Source organism: Asterias amurensis, chromosome 11 (assembly GCF_032118995.1).
Source record: "Asterias amurensis chromosome 11, ASM3211899v1".
Taxonomy (NCBI): domain Eukaryota; kingdom Metazoa; phylum Echinodermata; class Asteroidea; order Forcipulatida; family Asteriidae; genus Asterias; species Asterias amurensis.
The window spans coordinates 409,627-434,809 of record NC_092658.1 but is presented as its reverse complement, the minus strand read 5'-3'; the positions used below and the strand labels follow the sequence as shown (position 1 = coordinate 434,809).

The following is a 25,183-nucleotide window of genomic DNA, read 5'->3' as shown; positions in this document are numbered from 1 at the left end:
TCGAAATCAAATTCGCGGAAAATTATACTTCTTTCTTGAAAACTACGTCACTTCAGAGGGAGCCGTTTCTCATAATGTTTTACACTATCAATCTCTCATAATTATTTTGAGTAACCAATAGTGGTAACTCTGTGGAAGCATGGAGGACGGTGGGTAGGAGAAACTTGCGTGATTGACGCTAATAGTGATAGTGCGATGCAGACTTTACATCAACAAGTCTAACTTGCTTTGTCGCTTCGTTTAGATTAGTCTTGAAATCAAGTCGGTAATTGTTAAGCGCGGTGTGGTCACGGGGACGGTATACTTATCCTCGATCCCAGTATGTGTGTGAGAGTCAGTGGCAACCATTGATCTCTATTATATAATAGAGATCAATGGTGGCAACCACGCGCTACCTACGACCGTTGCATGTGTATAATAATGGTATAATCGCACTGTGACTGTTTGCATGAACGGCAGAATGTGTGTTAGTAACAAACAGACTGCGCGTAACGACTTGTCATCAAGTCTACGTTTAGATCTGCGACTTCTTGCTGGTACCCAAACCCACATAGGTCTTTTTCAATGTGTTTTACTAGGGGTCTGACTAATCGAACACGTCACACTACTAGTAAACACGACAGACACGCAGTGCATGTAGACTGCATGCAGCAGCGAGCAGAGCGGTGAAGTTTGTAAACATTGGCAAAAATGGAGATTGACAGTGACACAGCTAGTGAGTCAACGCTACGTCGTGATGTGTGTTGTTTGGTTGATGGACAGATTGGTGAAGATATTAAGAGCCTTTCTAAGGCCGAGGAGCTTCTTAATGGTGCATTGGAGGAAAGGAACATTCTAGAGAAGCAGGTTTAGTCTACTTCTTCTTAATTTGTTTCGTTAAGGTTTAACTTTAAATGCATGTATAGTCGTGTATTTCCGACACACATTCCATTATTATTGTTATGGAAGGTACACTTTTGGTAGTTGTCAAAGACCAGTGTCCTCACTTGGAGTATCTCAACATATTTTATTAAAATAGAAAACCTGTGAAAATTTGAGCTCAATTGGTCATCGGAGTTGGGAGAAAACGGTAAAAGAAAAACACCCTTGTTGGAGTTGGACGAATTGTGTGCTCCAGATAGATAGGAATAATAATAAAAAAGACTTCTAGCTAGTTAGTAGTAGGCCCCTAGTAGTAGTAGTAGTAGTAGAAGTATTTTATTAGGAAATTACCTCTATTTCAAAATCTATGCTACTTCAGAGGGAGCCTTTTCTCACAATGTTTTATACTACTTACTATCATCAGCTCTCCAATGCTCGTTACCAAGTCAGTTTTTAAGTTAACATTTGTTTTGAGTAGTTACCAAATGTGTACCTTCCCTTTAAATGTTGATATGATGTAGCCCAGGTTGGACTACTCCGTTGCAGGCAACGCGACGGAGTCCAGGGTATAAAGGTCCCGTTCCATTGCGACAAAATTTCAAAAATCTGTTACCTAAACCTAACTCGGGAGTCTGAACTTTTACTCACAATGTTCCTTGTAGTTGGAACTCCAAGCCTGCATTATTTAAAATTGTTGAATTTTCTCCTTTGGTGTTAATACTTTGTGAAAAGAAAATTGAAATTTACGTTTTCCGATCCCACGTCGTGTACTAACTTCCGTGTAAACACTTTCTTGCACTGAACACTGGCGGCCTACTATTTGCAGCCGAATCGCCATCAACTTGCGTCAACCAAACACTAAGCAGATGGATAATAGTCAGCGAGCAATTTACTGCGCAGAACTATGCGATACTGAACATTGACGTCTTGTGCCAAGACTCAATGTGCTGGAAGCATGCCACTTTTTACCATAAATAAGTGCATGCTAACCATCCCCCCAAAAATATATGTGACTAAGCAATATCCAGCTACGTATTAGGCCAAACCCAATAACCGGGCTCTAAAAAGACCTTTTAAAAAGCATTAAAAATTACCTACTGAGTGGCTTCTAGCTGCCATTGCCACATCAGGCACTTAATTGTACTCATTAGTTGTTGTGCTTCAAACTGATGACTTTTAAACTTTAAGCTGAAGTCAACAATTAGAGAAGAATTCACCACAAGAAGTTTAGTCTTTGGGGTCAAAGGTCAGGTCTCATACATGTATATGATACCTTATCTTTAGGCTGCTTATATACATTATTTGAACATCTTTATTTGTTTCCTTTGTAAAGCTGACAGCAGTCAGCACCGAAACACCAACAAGAATACAAGGAGCTCTCCAAGAAGCGCAACAAGCAACACGGAAGATTGAAACATTGACTTCTTCTCACAAACAATCACGAAGAGCCATTAATAGCCATCTTAATCGGGCTGAGCTGATCGTAGATGAACTTGACAAGAAGACAGAAGAAGTTCAAGAGCTTGAAAGATGTATGGAGTATATGAAATGGTTGGCGCTGGTAGAGGATCTAAGGTAATCAATAAACATCATTTTCAGTATTAGCTCAATATGGTACAACCTTTTTGCTTTCTGTCCTCAGCAACACATTTTGAGGCAACAATTTCTTATTATCAAGCGTCTAGCTATTGGAAAGAAAAGACTGCATTTATAAGAAACATGCTCAAATTGGAGTATATAAAATATTAACCCTGTCTTGTGTTGTCATAATGCAAGCCTTATAATGCCTTTTTGTAAACATGGTGAAGGGCAAGTTTAAAGACACTGGTCACTATTGGTTATTGTCAAAGACCAGTCTTCTCACTTGGTGTATCTCAACATTTGCGTCAAATAACCAAGCTGTGAAAATTTGAGCTCAATCGGTCGTTGAAATTGCGAGATAATAATGAAAGAAAAAACACCCTTGTCACACGAAGTTGTGTGCTTTCAGATGCTTGATTTCGAGACCTTAAATTCTAATCTTGAGGTCTCGAAATCAAATTTGTGGAAAACTGAAATGCACTTCAGAGGGAATCGTTTCTCACAATGTTTTATACCATCAACCTCTCCCCATTACTCATCATCAAGTAAGGTTTTATGCTTATAATTATTTTGAGTAATTACCAATAGTGTCCACTGCCTTTAAAGTACCATAATGTGACGTACATTAGTATTAAATCAATGTCATGAGGCGAGGTCAGAGTGAGGTGAGGTATCAATGTCTAAAGACAGCAAAAAAAGTAACGCAGTTTTGGGAAAAGCACCTATAATTTTAAAACGAGACGGTGATTTTGACACCTCGTTTGTTACAATCGGTCAAGTATTGTTGTCGCGGTAAGTGATTACAAGTGAAAAGTGCCCATTTCCATTGTTGCAGAACAGCTTTTAAAAATTCAATCAGAGGAGAGATCAATCATTTCAATAGGAGTTACTGCAACAATGGAAATGGGCACTTTTCACCTTCAAGCACATACCGCGACAACAATACTTGACTGATTGTAACTAACGAGGTGTCAAAATCACCGTTATTAAATTTTCCGTCTTCTGGTATTTTCATTTTTAGAATATGAGTAACAATTTTAAAATTGTAGGTGCTTTTACAACAGCTGCGTTACTTTTTTTTCTGTCTTTATTTGGTTTGTACTGACACCATTTGTATATCTCGATAGGCAGATTATTTTCTTTAAAGAACATGTCTTGCTATATTCTACTACCGCAGAGTAGATTTTTCTGATAAAGAGGAAACAAAAGAGGCGATGGTCTGTGTCTGTGTGGTAAGGCCTGGTGTCGGGAATGATTTATTTTATTTATCAAAATCCTTTTTGTTCACATAATTATGAAGAACCTGCATACTAACCTGTCAGTAGCCAGCTAATATTCCTAGTTGCTCCGTTGTTTCAATATTTGCGTAGCAATCTAGTCCAAACCTAGATTTCAGCCTTCTAGTCCAAACCTAGATTTCAGCCTTCTAGCCTGTGGTGAACAATGTGGTCTTGGCTGAAAATCTTTGAGATTAGTTTTCTAACTAAATTGAACTGAATCATGTATCAAAATGATAAACAATTTGGTGTTTGGAGTTTTCACACTATCTTTATGTTTATCTGAAACTGAAACAAATCACTTGCTTATAAAAGTCATAGCTGTTAATTTGTTGAGTGCAAACTAACAATAAGTTGCTTTTGTTTGCCTCCCGTTTCCTACACCCTCTATTAACCTTAACCCCCCCCCCCCCCACTCTGTCCTGTATCCTGCACCCACCTGCTGTGAATTCTGCCAAACTTGCACCCCTTGCACCGTTATCTTTTGACACTAACAGCTCAGAGATCCAAGGCTCTCTCCTGGTCAACTCAGCTCCATTCAAACTCTTCCACAGCTCCGAGGTTCAGAAAGGGATATCCGCTGGTGCTATGCCAAGCGCTGTTACTCACTTTGCTAAACTTACTCAAGTTATTGAAGTGCTGCATGGATCATCGTGCACCAACCTTGTTTCATTTGTCACTTCAACGGTGTTGTTTTGGTACAAGATCCTCAAAGAGAAGTTAGCAAGGTTAGTTTCAATCCCTTTATTTAGTGCACAAACCTTGTTTCATTTGTCACTTCAACGGTGTTGTTTTGGTACAAGATCCTCAAAGAGAAGTTAGCAAGGTTAGTTTCAATCCCTTTATTTAGTGCACCAACCTTGGTTCATTTGTCACTTCAACGATGTTGTTTTGTTACAAGATCCTCAAAGAGAAGTTAGCAAGGTTAGTTTCAATCCCTTTATTTAGTTAACTATCTTAGTGATCTACCAGAGCAGGGGCCAATGTCATGGTGCTACTGTTCGCATAATTTTATGGCCCAGTGAATCACAGGATTGACATAAAAGGGGAGAATTTTGTTGTAATAAATGCCATGAAATTAGGTCTAAGTTACTACATAAGTGCTCAACCACCCAGGATAAAGTGCCTAATTATTGAAAGTGTTTCCTCCCCAGTATTTTTCATGTCAACCTGTTATTTTGATTTTCAACATTTCTTACAGTGAGTTTGAAGAAGTACTGGCGGCGTTAAACTGGCCATTTGTTAGTAGTGCTGTACCAATGCCACCACCACCAGCTCAGCAAGCTGAACTTAAGGAAAGAGTTGAGATACTTTTTGGTCAGCTTGTCAAACTGCAATTACCGTATCCTTTGGAGTGTCCATTCGTTATAAAACCCTCCTATCTGACCTTTCAACTTCATCCCCCCTCTGGTTTTAAATTATACTATGCCAGACTAAATTTTCTTTTGTCAGGTTTTGAATGGTAGAAACACTATTGAGCCCGCATAATGATTTCTTGTATTATCTTCAAGCAGACTAAATTCTCAATTCTGATTGGTCGATCGATAGCAACAGTGTGATATTATATCATATCACCACATTATGTTGCAGCCTGCGTGTTTTGCTATTGAAACTCTGCTCAATGCATTTCATTATTAGGGAGCTTGAAACATGTAGTACAGTAGTGTGTCGGTGTCCCACGCACCATTCGGCCTTTGGTATCTGGGTTTGTGGGACATAGACACACTAATAATAATCATTAACCATTCCACAGCATTTATAAAGGCGCACTAAATCTGGTACAAAACCATTCAAAGGCGCCGGTCAAGATGGAAAAGAGGGAACTCTCAAGTGTTAGAAAAAGCAAGTGTGAACAGGTGTGTCTTATGTTGCTGCTGAAAGAGGGAGATGTTAGTTATTTCCCTGAGGTTTTCAGGGAGTGAATTCCAGAGCCTGGGTGCTGTAATGGAAAAACCCCTGTCTTGTAGCTGGCTAGACGAGACCGGGGAACAAGGAGCATGTTGCTGGTGAATCTAAGACCTGGTCTTGTAGTAAGCTTGGGCGGCTCCTTCGGTTACCCGGTTCTACCCGGTTCCAAATTGAAAACCGGACGGGCGGTTCCACTCTTCTGTGGAACCAAGTACCCGCTTTTGTCGGTTCCGATTTTAAAAGACCGAGTCTCAATTATAAAAGGCTCTGTGGAGCCGATCCTGCCACGAACTGGCTCTAGATATTGAGGCTTGATGTTGAAAGCGGTGACCGCAGATACAGTGTGCAAGGCTTCAAGCCGACATGAGTATCAACTATCATATGTGGCTGCATACACAGTGCACACACAGCACACCACCACATTGTGTACATGTATATCTCATGCATATACATGTACACATGTATAGACAGCACGTTGTGATTGGCTGCCGATATATCCGTATTCATAAAAGCTTGCCTCATGCACAAAACACACAGTATTGTATGCATGTACAGGCATGTACAGGCATGACGACACACTGCATGCACTACGGACATACTGCACTACTGACATACTGCACAATGGACATACCGCACTACTACGGACGTACTGCCGGCTAAATCAAAGACTTGTTTAAATGCAGGGAGAATAGGTGCTCGGTGGCACGATGTCTGATTGACTTGGGGTGGGTATTCTGGTATTTTCGTTAAAAATAGATTGGCTCCAATTGTGTGTGTGTGAGCTCGGGACCGACTTCTGATTAACTTGGTTATTTTCAGTTTAAAAATAGATCGGCTCAATTGTGTGTGTGTGTGTGAGCTCGGGACGGGCGGCTTATGTTTTATATTGAATTGGAGTCGGGTATGTCTCAGAACCGAGCTTTTTTTCGGAACCGGAACCGAGCCCCAAATTTCTGGAACCGCCCAAGCTTATCTTGTAGTACGCACTACATTCCACTACATTGCATTACATTCCACTTGTGCTTATTAAGTGTGTATGCATCAACAACACACATGTACACAGTATATTTCTGTACACAGTTTTACCAGTTGGTTGTTCTATCACTGAGTTCTAAACAATCATCATCAATCGTCGTAGGCTACTGTCCGTTGACGCAAATCTATTGGAAATGTTTACTTTCAGAATTGAAGTTTGGTATTGAAACTAGATTATTATATTTGTCAGAAAACGTCAGTCTATAATGTACACTATTTATTAGTTCACTTGCCCACATTCTATAGTTTATGACATTTTTGGGGTAGACTCAAGCTGCTTAACAGGATTTGTTCCAATTGTGCTTATAGTAATTTGGTGTGATAAGCAGATTTATGAGACTATTCTGAAATTTTGTTTGTGCATGTGCATAAAAATAGATTTCTCAACCAAAACCTTGCATTGGCCGCCATCTCTGATGCCCAACAATAGACACAGGTACCAGCTGCATGTGACTCTCTCAGCCAATGATAGCTCTTCACTGGCCACAGTGGGCGGACCGTCTTGGGCTTGTGCCATCATAATGCAAGGTGTCTATTGGAACTGTTTTCTGTGAGATTTAGTAAAAGAGTTAATCTTTTAAATTATTGAAAGGACTTGAAGCTAGTTGACTTATTCCTTAGTAGTTAATCTAGAGATTCTTTAGCATCTGAAGATACCTCCACCCAGGAGTATAATCATCTTCCAGGGTCGCGACCTTTACTCCTCCCTCTGTACTTGCTTCTCAAACCACTGCATAAGAGATTTCGTTATCACTTCCATGGCAAGAAGCAAACCAATGGACTGGATAAGGTAACTATTATTATTGGAAATGGCACCACTGCAAAAGCACAGGGCACCACAGTATGTACTGTGGGTGCCATTGGTTGATTTGAGACATCGGTTCCACTTTTTCATTAACTACTACCCCTTATTCTCCATACCCATTGTTGTGCTGAGACTCTTGGAATTGAGTGCTAGCTTATTTTTTTTTTGACTTATAAGCCTGAAAAATGCCCCTCCCTCGTTCACATATTTCTATAAGGTAGGCATGGCACAGCCTCACTATCGGCTTATCCTGTATTCCCAGTCTGGTTTGGCAAGCCAAGCACACAAGCCACCCAACTTCTCCTGTCAATATTGGCCCACTTCTCGTGTCGATCTTGGCCCAATCTAAAGATGTGATCCAGTATTAATGTTTCAAATATAATAACGTAACGTCAAACTATTTGTGAAGTTTAAATTTGTTTCTATTTTCAGCCAGAATGGTACTTGACTCAAGTCTTGAATTGGATCCGAGATCACAGTGACTTCTTAGAGAATATCTTCCAGCCAATCCTGGATGCTGAACATCTTGGTCATATCAATGCTAAGGTACTAAAGCACACAGAGCCTACACAGTCTTTCACAATCTCTGTGGGTACGAATCCCACCCGAGTAATGGGTTTTGTTTTTCACACAACTCCTGAAAATACTGATGATACAGTGCTTACACACATTGGTGTAAAGGCAGAGTCACACTGCAGCGATAACGAAAACGATAACGACTAGACGCAGAGAGAACACATTCTATTGGTTGAACAGCTCCAGAATGAGCACACGCTCATTCAACCAATGGAATGCGTTCTCTTTGCGACGTTATCGTTATCGTTCTAGTTATCGCTGCAGTGGGACCGGGCCTTAATTGTTAAACCAAAATTAGTTTCTGCTTATCCCTGATGCAAATTCAACATTTATTACAATTCTTATTATTAGGTTGAATTCACCCGTGGCCTTCTGAACATCGTAGCATCCAAGCTTCAGCGTGACATCCCAGAGCTTCTATATGATGAACATCTTCTATCTCATACAATTGATGAACATTTAATGTTTGATCGGGAACTAAGGAATAATTACAACTATCCTCAGAACCAACCAGGATGTCTTTATGTCTTAACTGGGAAGGAATGTTTTGAGAGATGGCTTGTTGTAGAGAAGAAATGTAAGTTATTTGTGCTTCGTATAACAATAATAATAATAAGTAGTTCTTGTTTAGTGCATTTTAACATAACCGTATCATTACACTTAACATTTAGTGGCCAGGACCTTGGGCCAATAACATTCCTTTAATCTTTCTCAGCTCCCTGGGGATACTGTTTGTATCTTTTCTAATAATAATTGTTCTTATTGCGGTCCCAAACCAAGAGTGGCTTGTAGCCTTGTTTGGGGCAAACTTGAATACAAAACATACTATAAAAAAATGCGGGAAATGAAACATTTTACTTTCACATTAAAGGCAGTGGACACTATTGGTAATTGTCAAAGACTAGCCTTCGCAGTTTGTGTATCTCAACATATGCATAAAATAACAAACCTGTGAAAATTTGCGCTCAATCGGTCATCAAAGTTGCGAGATAATAATGAAAGAAAGAACACCCTTGTCACACGAAGTTGTGTGCGTTTAGATGATTGATTTCGAGACCTCAAGTTCTAAATCTGAGGTCTCGAAATCAAATTCATGGAAAATTACTTATATCTCGAAAACTATGGCACTTTAGAGGGTGTCGTTTCTCACAATTTATTTTACCATCAACCTCTCCCCATTACTCGTCACCAAGAAAGATTTTATGCTAATAATTATTTTGAGTAATTACCAATAGTGTCCACTGCCTTTAAATAAAGTCTTGAAATTTAGTTAGATAAGACGTAATGTATAGCACAGTTTTACAGACCTTTAAAAACAAAACCACAAGAAAACTGAATTTTGTATGATTTAGTAATTTGGATGCTCACCTTAGTTGTAATAAGGTTTCTGCTTGTGAAGCAACTGATTCCTCTATTTATATTCCTTTTTGTTTCTCTTCTGTAATCTACAGTTGCTGATTCCTCTATTTATATTCCTTTTTGTTTCTCTTCTGTAATCTACAGTTGCTGATTCCTCTATTTATATTCCTTTTTGTTTCTCTTCTGTAATCTACAGTCACTGATTCCTCTATTTGTATTTCTTTTTGTTTCTCTTCTGTAATCTACAGTCACTGATTTCTCTATTTATATTCCTTTTTGTTTCTCTTCTGTAATCTACAGTTGCTGATTCCTCTATTTGTATTTCTTTTTGTTTCTCTTCTGTAATCTACAGTTGCTGATTCCTCTATTTATATTTCTTTTTGTTTCTCTTCTGTAATCTACAGTTGCTGATACCTCTATTTATATTCCTTTTTGTTTCTCTTCTGTAATCTACAGTTGCTGATTCCTCTATTTATATTCCTTTTTGTTTCTCTTCTGTAATCTACAGTCACTGATTCCTCTATTTGTATTTCTTTTTGTTTCTCTTCTGTAATCTACAGTTGCTGATACCTCTATTTATATTCCTTTTTGTTTCTCTTCTGTAATCTACAGTTGCTGATTCCTCTATTTATATTCCTTTTTGTTTCTCTTCTGTAATCTACAGTCACTGATTCCTCTATTTATATTCCTTTTTGTTTCTCTTCTGTAATCTACAGTTGCTGATTCCTCTATTTATATTCCTTTTTGTTTCTCTTCTGTAATCTACAGTTGCTGATTCCTCTATTTATATTCCTTTTTGTTTCTCTTCTGTAATCTACAGTCACTGATTCCTCTATTTGTATTTCTTTTTGTTTCTCTTCTGTAATCTACAGTCACTGATTTCTCTATTTATATTCCTTTTTGTTTCTCTTCTGTAATCTACAGTTGCTGATTCCTCTATTTGTATTTCTTTTTGTTTCTCTTCTGTAATCTACAGTTGCTGATTCCTCTATTTATATTTCTTTTTGTTTCTCTTCTGTAATCTACAGTTGCTGATACCTCTATTTATATTCCTTTTTGTTTCTCTTCTGTAATCTACAGTTGCTGATTCCTCTATTTATATTCCTTTTTGTTTCTCTTCTGTAATCTACAGTCACTGATTCCTCTATTTGTATTTCTTTTTGTTTCTCTTCTGTAATCTGCAGTTGCTGATACCTCTATTTATATTCCTTTTTGTTTCTCTTCTGTAATCTACAGTTGCTGATTCCTCTATTTATATTCCTTTTTGTTTCTCTTCTGTAATCTACAGTCACTGATTCCTCTATTTGTATTTCTTTTTGTTTCTCTTCTGTAATCTACAGTTGCTGATTCCTCTATTTATATTTCTTTTTGTTTCTCTTCTGTAATCTACAGTCACTGATTTCTCTATTTATATTCCTTTTTGTTTCTCTTCTGTAATCTACAGTTGCTGATACCTCTATTTATATTCCTTTTTGTTTCTCTTCTGTAATCTACAGTTGCTGATACCTCTATTTATATTCCTTTTTGTTTCTCTTCTGTAATCTACAGTTGCTGATTCCTCTATTTGTATTTCTTTTTGTTTCTCTTCTGTAATCTACAGTCACTGATTCCTCTATTTATATTCCTTTTTGTTTCTCTTCTGTAATCTACAGTTGCTGATTCCTCTATTTATATTCCTTTTTGTTTCTCTTCTGTAATCTACAGTTGCTGATTCCTCTATTTATATTCCTTTTTGTTTCTCTTCTGTAATCTACAGTTGCTGATTCCTCTATTTATATTCCTTTTTGTTTCTCTTCTGTAATCTACAGTTGCTGATTCCTCTATTTATATTCCTTTTTGTTTCTCTTCTGTAATCTACAGTTGCTGATTCCTCTATTTGTATTTCTTTTTGTTTCTCTTCTGTAATCTACAGTCACTGATTCCTCTATTTATATTCCTTTTTGTTTCTCTTCTGTAATCTACAGTTGCTGATTCCTCTATTTGTATTTCTTTTTGTTTCTCTTCTGTAATCTACAGTCACTGATTCCTCTATTTATATTCCTTTTTGTTTCTCTTCTGTAATCTACAGTCACTGATTCCTCTATTTATATTCCTTTTTGTTTCTCTTCTGTAATCTACAGTTGCTGATTCCTCTATTTATATTCCTTTTTGTTTCTCTTCTGTAATCTACAGTCACTGATACCTCTATTTATATTCCTTTTTTTCTCTTCTGTAATATACAGTTGCTGATCCTCTATTTATATTCCTTTTTGTTTCTCTTCTGTAATCTACAGTCACTGATTCCTCTATTTATATTCCTTTTTGTTTCTCTTCTGTAATCTACAGTCACTGATTCCTCTATTTGTATTTCTTTTTGTTTCTCTTCTGTAATCTACAGTCACTGATACCTCTATTTATATTCCTTTTTTTCTCTTCTGTAATATACAGTTGCTGATCCTCTATTTATATTCCTTTTTGTTTCTCTTCTGTAATCTACAGTTGCTGTTGAGAAGATTGATTCCTTACTAGGTCTCCCAACAGCTTGGTTACCACAGTATCGAGACCTTGAAGAAACTGATGATCTTAAAGTACCTGAGTGTGTAGAGAGTTTCATGACATTAATGTTGGTTATTACAGGTTGGTATCAAAGATGGGGATAAAGAATATTGTTTTACCCTTACACCAATGTGCCTCTCAGTACTTTCCTGAATCCTGTGACAAAATCACAGCTCATTAATCAGGTGGGATTGGAACCCATGACCTTTGCCAATCTAGAGCAGATGTCTTACCAACTAGACCACCAAGGTTGCCTTGTAGCTATATGCAGTTGGCATATGTTTGTAGCGTTTATAGGGAAGTAGAAATATAAACATTTACAAAGAAGAGTGTGAGTCTTCCACAGCCTCTGACTCTGTAAATCTAGAAACAAATTGTATTTTGTTTGTGCTCTCAGTTTTCCTAATTGAAGGCTCTTCATGTTAGAAACTCCTCAATTGAATGATAAATTTTGAAAGATTCATTTTTGTAGCTTCGTGTTGTTTGCTATTGCTTCTCACATTGCTTGTTTCTCCTTGACGGTCTAGCTTCAGAGAATTTATGCCCTTAATCATTAATTAACAAAAAACCATCAAGAATGCTAAAGTTAAATGTAACACTTAAACAAGTTTCATTTATGCTCCTTAAGTTTATAACATTGTGAAATGATAGAAGAATTGTTGTGTTCTTTGAAGATTAATATTCTGCTCTTTTAATTTCTCAGAGCGTTACAAGGTCCTTCCTTCCCCAACTCATCATCTGAGATTTCTGGAGTTGCAACTTTATCTTCTAGATGACTTTAGAGTCCGCCTCTTGCAAGTCATGAAGTTGGAATTAAATGATCCCCTTGCTGGAAGACATAGTGCAATCCTTAATGGTGTCAATTATATCATGGATATCCTCAAAGAATGGTCTGAGCAAGTGGTGAGTGTAGACTAGTGTAGCTTTGCTTCTCAGAAGATGAGAGACATGTCATTTGGCAAGTTGAAGATTTTATTAAAGGAATTGATTAGTTCCAAAAGCTGATACACCTGTAGAACATCACTTCAATCTTTCTTATTACTCCATTTCTGATTCAAAGTTTCTGAGTAACCACCGAGATCTTCAGACTATTCAACTTAACGGTCTGAACATCAAAGAAGAAGAGTTTACTAATCACCTTTTGTCTTTACCTTCTCCTTTCCCCCACACATATCCCCCTTCTTAGTCTGCCTCTTTCATAATTAATTACCTTTTCTCCCTCTTCTCACCTTTGATGTTCTTTGTATTTGCAAACTCTTGTGGTCAAACCAGCCCCTTCCCTCTACCCCCTGTCTCTTTATACCTTGGCTTTTTGTGCTTTCTGCCTGCCTCTCTATTCATGTATACTTCTACTTGACTCGTCTCTTCAAACATTAAATTATAAGTCTTAATAAAAGAATTGTGCCTGAATGGGAGACCTAAAGTACAACTGAAATATAAAATGTTGATCTTGGGCCTATTTGACGTGACAATGTTGTACATGTATGTCTGTTTTGTCCTTTCAGTTCTTTCTTCAGCTTCAATTTTATAGCAAGGAGCAGGAGACAATGGAGAGTTTTAACAGTGCCTTGGAAACTCTGACTACCAACCAAGATGTTAGCAAGATGTCACAGGTAAACTAGACACTAGTGCTGTAATAAGTCTCTGTAATCTGAGTCTAAGGCCCCTTTTGTCTGAGTTCGAGTCCCACTTGTCTCTGTAAAGTAAGGTCAGATGCAAATCATGCGAATTTGTTTTGAACTCACAACCCTTGCATTACTTGAGCAGTGGCTAGAGGCTGTTGGAGTCCTATGTTCGATTGGTAATGATTTTTCACAGAACACTGGAAAGTCTGGAAAATACAGTGCTTAGCACACATCGGTGTAACTTGTAAGGATAAAAAGAAACTTTTTTTCTTTATCCCTGATGCAAAATTGAAATCCATTTAAAATTTTGTTATGTTTGTACACATCCTTGATCAGTTAATAATTAATGATTGAGTGTTCATTCTTTCTTTAATCTTGCAGGTTCTTGGAGAGACTCAGATGGATGTCTTAGAAGCTACTGTCTTTGATGGCATTCTTCATTTATATGGTCTCCTTAGAGATGACATGACAGCAACGCTACTAAGGACAGTCATTAATGACATCAAGAGTAGAGGAAGACCCTACCGCAAAGACAAGTAAGTTACCCAGGAATGATATACTCCTCTGTTGGAAAATGTGGAATCTAGATGAGTACTCAATTGATGTCATCAATTTGGTCTTTAAACCTTCAAGAAAGACTCTGCTAGGGTTGAAATATCAAGCCATTAACTATTGTTGGCATTAATACCATAGATCCTTTTGTTGGTATTAAGCAGTTTTAAACTGCTAATTCTATTTTCTCAATTTATGTCATAATTATAGTAATCTTGGTTTAATAAAGTAAATGACACATTTTAGGTAACGCAGCATTTATACGATTGACCTCAACAGAGGTAAACATTGTGGACAGTAGTCACGAGTGACATTGCTGCAAATGGGCAAAAAATCATTAAAAACATATATAACTTTGATTAATAGTGAGTACACACTATGCTGGAAAATATTGGAATGAAAAGATGTGTTCATGTCGTAGAGAAATGTTTCTTTATTACAAAGATAAAAACATAAACATTGTAGCACCTAACCTACATGTAGCACGTAACCTACATGTAGCACTTACATTATGCATGAGAGTGAAATTGTTGTATCCCGCTTCAAATAGACCAGATGTACGTACACTCAACCAATTTTTGTACGAAGCTTTTTTGTGCGATTTAAAACAATTTTGCAAAATCGAGATAGAAAGTTTTTGCCCTGATGCAACAATATTTTCCTCCACCTATCAAACAGGGTTTTAGGCAGCATTGGGAAATACATGTCTATGAAAATGAGCAGAAATGTTTCCAAAATTTACTCTCTTTCATTATTTACATTATTAGTGAATGTGATAAAGCAGGGGTCCAAAAAGTATGTCTTATGTTCTCCTTAAATCAAACAACAGAAACCATAAGTCTATCTTAGTGTTTAAGCTGAACATGAGTTGTTGATTTCTTTTCTAGATGGTTTTCAATGCCTTCTGCCAAAGACTACATCACACCGGCCCTTTCTGCTTCCTTATGTGAACTCCTTCAGCTGTTGAAAGAAAGACTCTTACAATTAAGAAGTCAACTGTGTCCATCTGTCTTCAATACACTGTGGAAGGGAATAGCTCATGACCTCAACAAGTTCATTTATGAAGAGGTAAATGCACATTATGCACATGATGTCATATCAGTAGGGCGCCCTCACCTAGAGGTCAAAAAGCTGCCGTTCATTGGCCTAACCTGTGCCCTGCGTGTACAAATCTTTGTGTTTTGATTGTTTCGTCATTGTTTTACCTCTAAGATGGTGGCTTGATGGCGCCAATGCATAAGGTCTATTATACAATTATTGACTGCTTTGAGTGATATGGTTAAAACTACGACTCCTGAGGTGATCCCCAGGAGCGTTCTATTTTCCCGAGCAATATAGCACGAGTTAAAGCAGTCAATATTTGTTTTATAACACCCCAACAGACTATTTATGATCTTCGTACACGTAACGTTCGTACGCTATTATACACAGATGCACAACTGATTGGATTCGAGATTGGTAAAAAGACGTCTGGTTACTGCACAGTGTGTGATAGTCGTTCGGACTGTCACACGGCAATCGATGCACTATCACACGGCTGCTGCCTAGTAAAACTTAGGCATATCATGTGACGCGCTCTAAACCAATGAAAAGGCAGAATATTTGTGTGGGGTGTTATAAAAAAAGAATTGTGTAATCTCATCAGTGCATCATGGGCCTTAGATTTACACCAGGGTCATGCTCAAAAGAAACCAAATGATTGGTTCAGTTTAACAACTGGTACCACAAGCATTCAACGTTACTTTGAGAAACATTTTATAAAATAATTTCATTGGGATAATACGTTGATTACATGTAGTTAGGATACGGTTTGGACACAAACTTGTAATTAAACGGTCACTTTTAAAGCAACAATTGAGATGTTTGTCAATTCCTGTGACTGTTTCTGTTTTTTTTTGTCATGTCTCCTGTGTACCACAGTAATCATAACTATCAGTTATTCTGTGAAGTAGCAAAAAAGAGTCCTGACTAATTGCCTTCTCGGTTTGTTTATGTTGCACCCCTCACCTAGGCTCACCAGGAAGAATCACCAGATGACCTTTATCATGGTGTGGAAGAGTGATCAAACTTATTGTATATTATCTTCTTTCACAATTGCTTGCAATGTTTAAGTGCAGCCACTGCACTGTATCCCCTATTGTGCCCCTATTCCACAGGGTTAAGGTTGCACTGTTCAAGAATACCGCAAGGTTTTACCGCTTACCCCTACTCTGCAGCAGGGGTGGCTATTCCCAAGGAAGCCTATTCCCTGGGCAGACTTGGGGTAAAGTGGCCAAAATGCAAAAAGGCTGGTCGTTATTCCCCAGGGGGGCTACCCAGGGGGTAACCCAGGGGAATAGAGTAATGTGAAAAGGGCTTAATGTCTGCAACAACAAAACCGGCTTTGAGATGAACACCATGCTTGAAGCAGCTCAAATAAAATGTCTGTCTGTTGTTTGCAGGTAATTCTTGCCAGTCAGTTTAATGAAGGAGGAGCTGCCCAACTTCAGTTTGATATGACTCGAGGAATATTCCCTCAATTTGGAGACTTCACTCAACGCCCAGACAACTTCTTCAAAGAGTAAGTGATAATCTATATTTGATATAGTACAAGGAATATGATGCTTGTCTTCCTTTTTGTTCCTTTGCTTTGGTGGTTTTTAATTTGTTGGTCGTGGGCTTAGTATTTTTAGGATGGTTATAAATATCTCTGTCTCTGTTGATTGGGAGAGTTGGTAGTTTGATGTTCGTGAATTCCTTCTATTTGATGGTACTTGATACACTGATTGGGCGAATCAGTTGTAATGGGGACAAACAGGATAGTATGTATACTAATTCCATCTGCATCATCTCCATGATAAACAAACTGTTTTGTATTCTGTTAGTTTCCATAGTCCAATGTTTTATCCTGACAGTAAATCCAACTTGATGAGGTGGGATCTTACTGAATGAGAGTGGAGGCTAGAATGATTTGAGAGATTTAGGCATCTGAACTGAATAAGGTTCTAGAATGTAAACAAGCTTCTGGCAAGGCTTTCCAATGTCAACAGGGTGAATGATTGGTTGTTCCATGGATGTAGATTTCTACCTCCATGGTTGTAGTGAATAATTAACAAACGGCAGGTGTTTCTCATTCAATGTCAAACCATCAAGTACATTTTTTTCTTTTATTGACAAGATTTTTATTTTATTTTTTATTTTTTTATATCCTTTTAAGGTATTATTAAACAACCAAATTATCTAGATTTACCCTTCATAATCAAGCTTGTAATGGTTGGAGACAGAAAGATTTAATCAGAGCAATGCAATTAAAACAGTGAAAAAGATGCATCGTTGTCTGTAATGGCTTTTGTTTGGACTACATGCAGTAATGCATGGCCCATATACTGTAACAACAGTGAAACAATCTCAAAACGTATTTTGTTCATTATTTTGGGTGGTTGAAGATGAAATTAATATCTTCTTCCTGCAGTGAATTCAGTGAGGAGTTCCAATAACATACAGGCACACGTTGTACAGACAGACAAACATTTTCAAAAAATGCATCTTTGTGGAGGATTCTACTGTTTTTTCTTTGTTCCTGCACTTGACAGTTCCCATAGACTTTGTACACCAATCTCCCTATAGAGCGCCCCAGTCTTTAGAATTCCCCTATACAGAGACCGTTTATTTACCTTTTGTGCTTTGTCCTTGGTCTCCATAGGTACCAAAAATAAGCACACCATTCTGGAAAATTATAGAGATTTAAATACCTCTATCATCTGGTACCCAACCTCATGACATTAATCACAGCACCAGCTGTCATTGTCATTAAAGCTAAACCAGGGCTTTGTTGCCTGCCTTTATTTTCACAATCCATGGATCAGAACTATGAGTCTTACTTGATGTACAAACTACGGTCCACTGCCCTCGTACACGATTCCATAATCAGCTGCAAATAAAACAGCAAGTTTCATCATGACTTGGTGTGCATAGAGCCATCTTCATATATACACACTGCTATAAGTCAATTTATCTTTTGACAGAAATTGACAGTTAAATGGTTCCAAGATTTGAGGCATATTTTGTATTTGCAATACAGCACAGAATTCTCTTCTGTCTATTTACTGTTGGAAGTATATTTGTTGTGATCAAGTATTGTGCTTGAATACTGCCTAGCTGGACCTTAGGTTGTTAATCTAAAACCTAGATACATGTAGATTACATATTAACTTTGATAACTTGAGGCCCTAACAGGTTTTATAGAGTGCACTTTAAGACTACAAAGTAATGTTAAGACAGAGAACAACTAACTACTGATTTTTGTAAAATAATTTTTGGTTGAACAAAAACAAATTGACTTTAAACTGCAACCTTTGGATCATTGTGTCAGCACTATACCAACTGACTATCGGGCCCTATGTTGTTAGCCTGCTGGTCCACATGTACTGTAAGGGTTGTGTCTGCTCTATATGATGACACCCCTGTGTTAACAAAAACCACTATAATGTTCCCACACCTCTATGTTCCAACAATCCCCATTATAAATGACTTACATGCTAGAGCTAAGGTTAGGAATAGGAAACCACACCAGCTGTGTCAAACAGAGGAATGTTGAAACATAGGCGTGTAAACAGAAGGGCAAATACAGATGTCTTTCAAACTAGCACAATTAAGATTAGTCAGGATTTGTCATGTAGAGTATGAAATCAGCATAAATTTATCACAGTGAAGGTGTTGTGTATTGTCTGCTTTGTGTTCTTCCGTTCCATTCTCGGAATCTGCTGACGTTTCCTTCTCCACTTTCTGTTGTATCCTTCAAGAACTCAACGTTTCAAAATTGAATTAAACACTTACAAACAAATTGAGCAAGCATTTATTTGATGAAATGACATTTCAAACTTGAATGCAGACAAGTCGCAACATGTTTGAGCGTTTGACAGTAATTAAACATTATGAGAAACGGCTCCCCCAGAAGTAATGTATTTGTTTTAGGAATAGGTAATTTCTCAGTCAAATATTAAAAGACTTCAGGCCTGAAGCCTTTTATTATGCATCAGAAAGCAGATACATTTTGGCTAAAGGGTGTTTCCCCCCCCCCCCCCCAATATTTTCTTGCAACCTCGATGACCAATTGAGTGCAACTTTTCACAGGTTTGTTATTTAATGCATATGTTGGGATACACCAAGTGAGAATACTGGTCTTTGACAATTACTAAATGTGTCCAGTGCCTTAAATTAATCTAACCGTTGTGGAAAATAGGGCAGGAGAGACAAACAAGCAGAATTTATTGCATCATAATAACCAGGTGACATGTTAACTAAAGAATGAGAGTTGAGCGTGAGATGAAGCCATTCTAGGGCTCCTGCTAAGTAATCTGAACTTTATATTGACATCAAAGTAACCATGACAACACTCCTTCAGGGTAATTTCCACCTGAGGTGGTTTAAGACAAGGAGGCACGAGGCAAGGCCAATTGAGTTTAACCCTGTAGATAAAATGCACATTATACAGTATGTATGTGACTTGTTCTTGTATTTGTTTAAGCATTTCATTTAATTTCAGAGTTCTTTGCCTACGTGATTTTGTTCACAGGATTCAGGGAAAGTGTTAAGTACATGTATACAATGCTAACACAGAAGGGTGTAAGGGTCAAACCAAAATTAATATTCTTTATCCCCTATGCAACATCTATCATTTCATGAAATGTTAAAACAACATTGCAATCATTAGAGATGCACCTTAACTTTTCGTTTTGCCATTTTTAAGGTGATTCTGGTGCAAGACTTATGTTTGTGCTGAAGAACATTTCCATAATATGTCATGTCAGCCAGAAGTCTCAATGTTGCAATTAAATTTTGCACAAAAATGGATGGAATTGGGGTTATTCTGCTGTTGTAAACTTTCTTTTTCATTAGTGATTTGTTAGTGTGTAAGGGACTGTAAGTTCATGCCAGTAAACCAAATTACAAACTTGTTTTCACACTTATCGCAAATATCGGGGTTCACAATTTCATCTAGAAAAAGTCACCCAGAAATAACATCACTGCAACAACGCCCTCAGTTGTGCAAACAAGATTTTCTTTTAAAAGCCCTGGGACACTTTCAGTACAGAAAAAATAAATAAAAGTTCACCGATTTACAAATAACTTACAGGGTTTACAGAAGGTTATGGTGAAAGACTTCTCTTGAAATATTATTCCACGAAATGCTTTACTTTTAGAGAAAACATTAAAACATTATCAATTCTCGATATCGAGAATTACAGATTTATTTTAAACACTTGTCATGACACAGCAAAATGTGCGGAAACAAGAGTGGGTTTTCCCATTATTTTCTCCCGACTCCGATGACCGATTGAGCCTAAATATTCACAGGTTATTATATATGGAAGTTGTGATTCACGAAGTGTGGGCCTTGGACAATACTGTTTACCGAAAGGGTCCAATGGCTTTAAATGTCCACAGAAATTCACTTTCAACTCAATTTACAAAATATTGATGTAAATTTGTTATCATACACTATGAAGTAAAACTCATCAAAAGATAAATGTTTACTACAGGTGCCCTTTAGTTGAACAGCTGTCGTGCTGCCCTATTACTTGTACCTTAACTCCTTTTTTTCATTTGATAATACACAATCATAACAATTCAAGTATGATATTGATGAAACTGAGAAATATGGAGTGCATTTGGGAAGATGCAATAACGTACGTTAGTTTTTGGTTGACTGGAAGTAGTCTAACCTTACTGCCTTTTGTGACTGCTAATGAGTGCATGGGTGATGATACAGGCAAGACAGTTTAAGATTCAAGAAACATCTCTTAGTACTACACCTCTCCTATTTTCCATTTCATCTCATCTACATCTAGCTGTTTTTCAGACAATTGAAGAAAAAACAAATGTCCTCTCTGAAAATAGCTCTTGTTGTTTTAACAAGGCACTTTTTTCAATCTGAAGGCTGAATTAGACGTAAGTTCATTGGCATTATCTGACTTACACAAATGGCCATATTGACCTGAAGACATCTTAATATTATGGCATGTTGGCCTGAGGCTAGCATTGGGCTGTATCATAAATGACATTGGGTTAGTTTACTCCCTCTTCCTCAACTGCAATCATATATATTAAAATGTCGATAAAGTGTTAGGTTTGTAGAAATAATTAGTCGAGGGAAACGCTTGATGACTTCCACATAAGCAGTGTTTCATTTGCATCAACCAAATCATAAAATCAAAGAAACAACTGTAACATGTTTTTGGTGTAATTACAGGCACCAAAATTCAGCAAACATTGAAAAAAAGGGCACGTAAGTCAGCAAACATTTATTGATTTGGCATCCTACATGAGCCATACATGCAACTGAAATCTCTCTAGATAGGAGACAGCCTTTATTTACATCTTCAGGAACACCCAATGCAGAAGATATAATGACTATTTGATTCAATAGTTTCATTCAAGATGAAACTTTTGAATTTATGCTTATAATTTGTTTGTTAGCATAGATTAAATAATTTCATTTTTGATGAAACTATCAAGTTAAACAGTGCAGGAGATGCAGAAACATGCCCTGCACTCAGTACATAGACCTCTTTAACTTGGTATTGATCAAACCAAATTAAGTTCAAGAAACCATACACAGAACCAACATTCGTCACTGCCACTGGATGGCCTATTTATGTCATTTTACTTTTCCAGTTAATTATCATTTGCCCTATTTCTTTGCAATTCCCCATTTTCTTTCTGCTGTTTCTTTCCAAGTCAAATTTACCTCCCTGGTGATATAAGTACTGAGTTCTTGATATTGTTGTTGTCCAAACAAAGAACACATCCTTCTCAATTGGTACTTATCATCTGGGGCAGAGTGCTACAGTATGAATTAATTTGCTGAAGATTTGTATCAAGCAAACCACTTATTCCCTCTTGCTGGTGGAGTCCCTTTTGTACTATCACTCCAGGAAATTTGTAGCAATTTTCTAATATACACCAAGGTAAACAAGTGTTTGTATGCATCGGCATGTCCTTGTCAATTAGTCTTATGATGCAAATAGTTTTGCAATCATTTTAAGACGTGGAATTCAGAGCTGGACAAGTTCTTGTTGAGGACTTCCATTCTTGATCAGTTGACTGTACAAACATGCCGCAAGGGCCTTGTTGCACAAGGAAACTTACTTAAATCAGTTCCAGGCAGTCGCATAGAAGAGAATCCAGTCACATTTTTTAACGTTCTCATTGTTTTCTTGGGGATGGTAAGCAATGTTTGAAAAATGTCTCATGTGCTACAGGCGTCCTGATTTATGCACTGCAGTTGGTTGCCTCAAATTCCCTTCAAAAGTTATTTGCCTAGTGTGACAATGCTGTAAGCTACAGCCTTGGTTATGAACATAATCTGCATGTATGTGAATTCAGATTCTTTATCAACATTAAAATTGTATTAATATATCCATCTATTGAACATATGTTGGAACTACACCAATGCATACTTTGCTTTGTCTATATCAAACTTTTTCTTTACACACATGTACTGTACTATGTATTGATAAAATTAATTGGAAGTCAGATGGTGCTTTTCCGCAGAAAAGGGTTTTACAAATTTGGGGTCTTTTCTTTCTTTTTGCTTGTGGCTTTTCAATTCTTACATGTGTTAACTTCTGTCAAAAATGGGCTGGGCTGGGAAGTGTTAAATGGGCACTTAAGTGGTGTATGAAGCTTTGCATGGTGTGGAAAATAAGATAAGAATGAACTATAAATAGTAAACTTGCCAGTTCATCCCTGGGTGAAATCTCTTCTGGAGGAGTGTGGTTGGAGCCAAGTAGTCTCCACGTTGCAAACAGTAGGTCTATACTCTGCTTGTCTCCTATTTATAGTTAATTTGATCTTACTAGGGCACTTGTACTTTGGCAGGTAACTATGTGGGATTCAGTTTGCTCATTCTTATCTTCTTTGTAGATATAAACTAAGAAACACAATTTACATAATTATCTTGGACTCATTTCTACCCCAAGGATACATGCTTAGGACAACAATCTTTGGAATAACTTGTACATCTTAAGTACTGACTTATTCAGTGGAGAGACTGACGCCAGACAACAAGGCGCCAACATGACAATAATTGTTGGGGCTTTACTAAATAAAAAATGGAGACAATTTGTAGAGGCACTTCTAGCTAGCTACAGTATGAATTGCCATGTTGAGTTAATGTATACATGCAGAAATGTGTTTTGTTTGCATGAGTAGGAGACGAACAACAGAAACAAAGACCCAATTCTTAAGAGGTTCATGTTTGTTCAAATGATAGAATTTGTTTTATTCCCGGAGTTATAGATTCCAAAGTACTTCTCGAACAGTGTCCTCTATCAATGAAGTAAATCTAAGGACATGATTTATTTATAGATAACTTGAGCTGACTGAAAAAGGTTTTACTAAAGTCGGGCGTAAATATGCCTCATAGTAAAAAATGACTCATTTTGTTAAAGGCAGTGGACACTGTCAGTAATTCCTCAAAATAATTACTAGCATAAAACCTCACTTGGAAACGAGTAATGGGGAGACGGTTATAGTATAAAACATTGTAAAAAACAGCTCCCTCTGAAGTTACAAAGTTTTTGCGAAAGAAGTATTTCTCCAAGAATATTATTTTTAGACCTCAGAATTAGATTTTTAGGTCAAGCATCTGAAAGCACACAACTTCATTAGACAAGGGTGTTTTTTTCTTCCATTATTATCTCACGACGACCAATTGTTTTGAATTTTCACAGGTTGGTTATTTCATGCATATGTTGAGGAACACCAAGTGGGAAGACTGGTCTTTGACATTTATCAGTAGTGACCCAGTGACTTTAAAGAAATAATTTTGTTTGTCTTGGTTGGTAAGCTTTTTTGGAAGGCATATTATATCCAAAATGTTACTAACAAGAAACAAATTTGCATAAGTTAACAGTACATAACTATTTGATGCATACAATCAATTTTTTTGGTAATGAATGAGACAGTTATCAAAACTGGACCCAATTTCATGACTCTACTTACTCAGGAAACCCTTTTAAACACATAAATCCTATTGGCTGTCAGCACAAGTGCCTTTAATTTTTTCGATGTAACTACATCAGGTGCTGGTAAATCTTACTAGTTATAGTTACTTTATTGAAAAATAAGGGCCTACATGCGTGGATTAAAATACAATTATTCTTGCAACATTTATTGTAAGTGGTGAATGTTGAGTATGGCAGGGAGATCAAATGTGAGTTGAGTTTAGCAAAAGGCTTTTAAGAAAGACGATAAAAGGAATGTAAATCAATGGTTGTCAAGAGTAAACTCAGCTCATTCTCCTAACTTAATACCCAAGACAGTTTCTTAAGAGACCATGACATATCAGCATTCTGGAGCTACTCATGTATACCTCCATCACACACAGAAGTCTCTGATATGATTGCTTAGTTTCCAAGTTTGGTGCAACCTTTAAAGAAATCAATATTGTAAAAGTCAAGCTGATGTAGAACTGGTCTTGTTAGCACAGCAGGATCGGTTTCACAGCAGGATTGGTTTCACAGCAGGATTGGTTTCACAGCAGGATTGGTTTCACCCATATTGGTTTCACCCATAATGTTGTCAGTATGCAGTGATTCAACCATCTCATGAATGTGTGATATTCCATTGCCCAAATGCTTTGGTTGAAACACTTAACTAGTGAAAACGTTATCCATTTTATCCAGCTGGCTAGTCAAATTCCTTTCACAGCTACATGTCTATGTTCATAGATGGTCTTGTTTCGTCGTCGGGGACAAAGAATACCATTTGGTTTTGACCTGAAAAATTCCTTTTTATTCAATGCTAACACATGAGATTCAAATGGGATCTGTATCCACTGAGCTAGCTCGGTGGTCTATTTGTAAGACATATGCTCTAGCAATGCTAAGGTCATGGGTTCAAATCCCTTGCTAGATCAGCAGTCTACTGGTAAGACATATGCTCTAGCAATGCAAAGGTCATGGGTTCGAATCCCCTGCTAGCTTGGTGGTCTACTGGTAAGACATATGCCCTAGCAATGCAAAGGTCATGGGTTTGAATCCCCTGCTAGCTCGGTGGTCTACTGGTAAGACATATGCTCTAGC

General features: G+C 37.4%; 1 protein-coding gene across 3 annotated transcripts in view; it reads left to right on the top strand.

Annotated features, from left to right (window-relative positions):
- The first annotated feature begins 636 nt into the window (after positions 1 to 636).
- LOC139944420 (RAD50-interacting protein 1-like) overlaps positions 637 to 25,183 on the top strand; it is a 28,983-nt gene continuing 4,436 nt past the window's right edge. Inside the window, exons 1-13 of one of the 3 annotated variants that reach the window (XM_071941436.1) lie at positions 637 to 846; positions 2,195 to 2,436; positions 4,274 to 4,447; positions 4,921 to 5,061; positions 7,296 to 7,452; positions 7,900 to 8,013; positions 8,395 to 8,620; positions 11,881 to 12,018; positions 12,641 to 12,840; positions 13,443 to 13,550; positions 13,944 to 14,098; positions 15,002 to 15,182; positions 16,556 to 16,674. In XM_071941436.1, coding sequence (XP_071797537.1) covers positions 691 to 846; positions 2,195 to 2,436; positions 4,274 to 4,447; positions 4,921 to 5,061; positions 7,296 to 7,452; positions 7,900 to 8,013; positions 8,395 to 8,620; positions 11,881 to 12,018; positions 12,641 to 12,840; positions 13,443 to 13,550; positions 13,944 to 14,098; positions 15,002 to 15,182; positions 16,556 to 16,674 — 2,111 coding nt within the window. In that variant the 5' untranslated portion in view covers positions 637 to 690. Of the gene's footprint in view, positions 847 to 2,194; positions 2,437 to 4,216; positions 4,448 to 4,557; positions 4,644 to 4,920; positions 5,062 to 7,295; positions 7,453 to 7,899; positions 8,014 to 8,394; positions 8,621 to 11,880; positions 12,019 to 12,640; positions 12,841 to 13,442; positions 13,551 to 13,943; positions 14,099 to 15,001; positions 15,183 to 16,555; positions 16,675 to 25,183 lie in introns of those variants that run through there. The other 2 variants (XM_071941435.1, XM_071941437.1) reach the window with 2 other exon arrangements.